The sequence below is a fragment of the Pundamilia nyererei genome, unplaced genomic scaffold, assembly GCF_000239375.1.
Source record: "Pundamilia nyererei isolate P.nyererei 1_Seehausen unplaced genomic scaffold, PunNye1.0 scaffold03130, whole genome shotgun sequence".
Classification (NCBI taxonomy): Eukaryota; Metazoa; Chordata; class Actinopteri; order Cichliformes; family Cichlidae; genus Pundamilia; species Pundamilia nyererei.
Window position 1 is genome coordinate 2,763 of NW_005190531.1, and position 1,377 is coordinate 4,139.

The 1,377-nt window shown below is 39.1% G+C and overlaps 1 protein-coding gene across 1 annotated transcript in view; it reads right to left on the minus strand.

The window, feature by feature from the left end:
- Nucleotides 1–1,259, minus strand: part of LOC102193960 (intestinal mucin-like protein) — a gene marked incomplete at its 5' end in the record, with an annotated part of 3,537 nt that extends 2,278 nt beyond the window's left edge. The window contains 6 exons of the mRNA XM_005755774.1: nucleotides 156–254; nucleotides 355–465; nucleotides 559–599; nucleotides 692–796; nucleotides 900–1,077; nucleotides 1,199–1,259. Of these exons, the coding sequence (XP_005755831.1) occupies nucleotides 156–254; nucleotides 355–465; nucleotides 559–599; nucleotides 692–796; nucleotides 900–1,077; nucleotides 1,199–1,259 (595 nt within the window). The remainder of the gene's footprint in view (nucleotides 1–155; nucleotides 255–354; nucleotides 466–558; nucleotides 600–691; nucleotides 797–899; nucleotides 1,078–1,198) is intronic.
- Nucleotides 1,260–1,377: the final 118 nt, after the last annotated feature.

Sequence of the window (1,377 nt, forward strand, 5' to 3'; positions counted from 1 at the left end):
CTCTGGTGCAAATTACTGACCTCTGTCATCATTTTAGGTGGGGGAACTTGCACAATCGGTGGCTGACTAAATACTTTTTTGCCCCACTGTATGTACACACACATATTTATTTAAACATAAATAAACATAAGCATGTGGCCTTGCAGCCAACTTACAGACAAGAGTTGCTTGGATCCATTAATATTGACAACACAGTGTGTCTGCACACACTTCCCACAGCACTCATCTGAATCAGTTTTTACATATTCATATCCCTGAAAGACAAAGAGAGGGGGCACATTTTGGTTGCCAAGTGCAATATAACAAAGCTACATCTACACTACACTGATATTGTTTAAACTGGGTGTTTCTTACCATGTCACACGTTTTGTTACATTCCTGATCCTTACAGCTTATTACAGTAGAATTTTGTTCAGCCTCACAGGTACACTCCTGACATACAGACCCAGGAACTGAAGAACCAGGCTAGCAGATAAACAGAAAATAGCCGTACAGAATTATCTGCAGTAGAAATCCTTAAAGGTAAAAAAGGTGGCCAATCATTTTCTTCTTATTTACCTGGTATTCAGTCTCATTCCGAACACAAACCTTTTTAGGTTCTAGGAAAAAGTAAAAAATGACTAAAGATAAGTGAAAGTGCTAATTTTGTCATTAGGTTATGCATCAATTTAAACTGCAGTCTTTAGTTTACCGCATCTAAGTTCTGGACAGCATTTTCCCTTAGGAATACTGACAACTGGCTTTTTTCCAATTGAACAGGTCACATCTATGTCTGGGCAACCGCCAGGTTTACACTCTGTGGAGATGATAAAACATTTATTCAGAGTCAAGAATTAACATGAGCTAACAGTCATCTAAACACATTAAACACACGATTGCCTTGATGCTACAAGTCTTACGGCAAACAGGGGTAGAACAGCAGGGATCTGATGGATCAGTTTGGTTGATGAGGACAAATCCATCATCAGAGCATTCTGTTATGTTTGGTTTTGGGCACTCCTTAGGCTTGCAAGTCACAGTCTTTGTGGATTCTTCACAGGTGCACTTCTGGCATTTGAGCTCAAATCTTTCATTGAACTGAAAGTCATATAGAAAGTAATATATAATACTGTGGTTTCATTTGATATGTCACATTTGTCTCTTGCAGCTAAGTAAAGGTTAGGATTTTAACTGAACATGAAATTAAGACTTTGCTCACCTCACGAGAATTACCCTCAGGATCAAGACAAGACAAGGTGGACCTCTTGGTGGCGCTGTCACTTGGTGTTCGCTCGCTCTGCGGTAGAGTATCACTTCCTGTTCCTGCTCAAACACAGTGGTGTTTCTGAGTAGCTTATTTGCTTAGCAATTTAATTAACAACTTTTAAATACATTCTG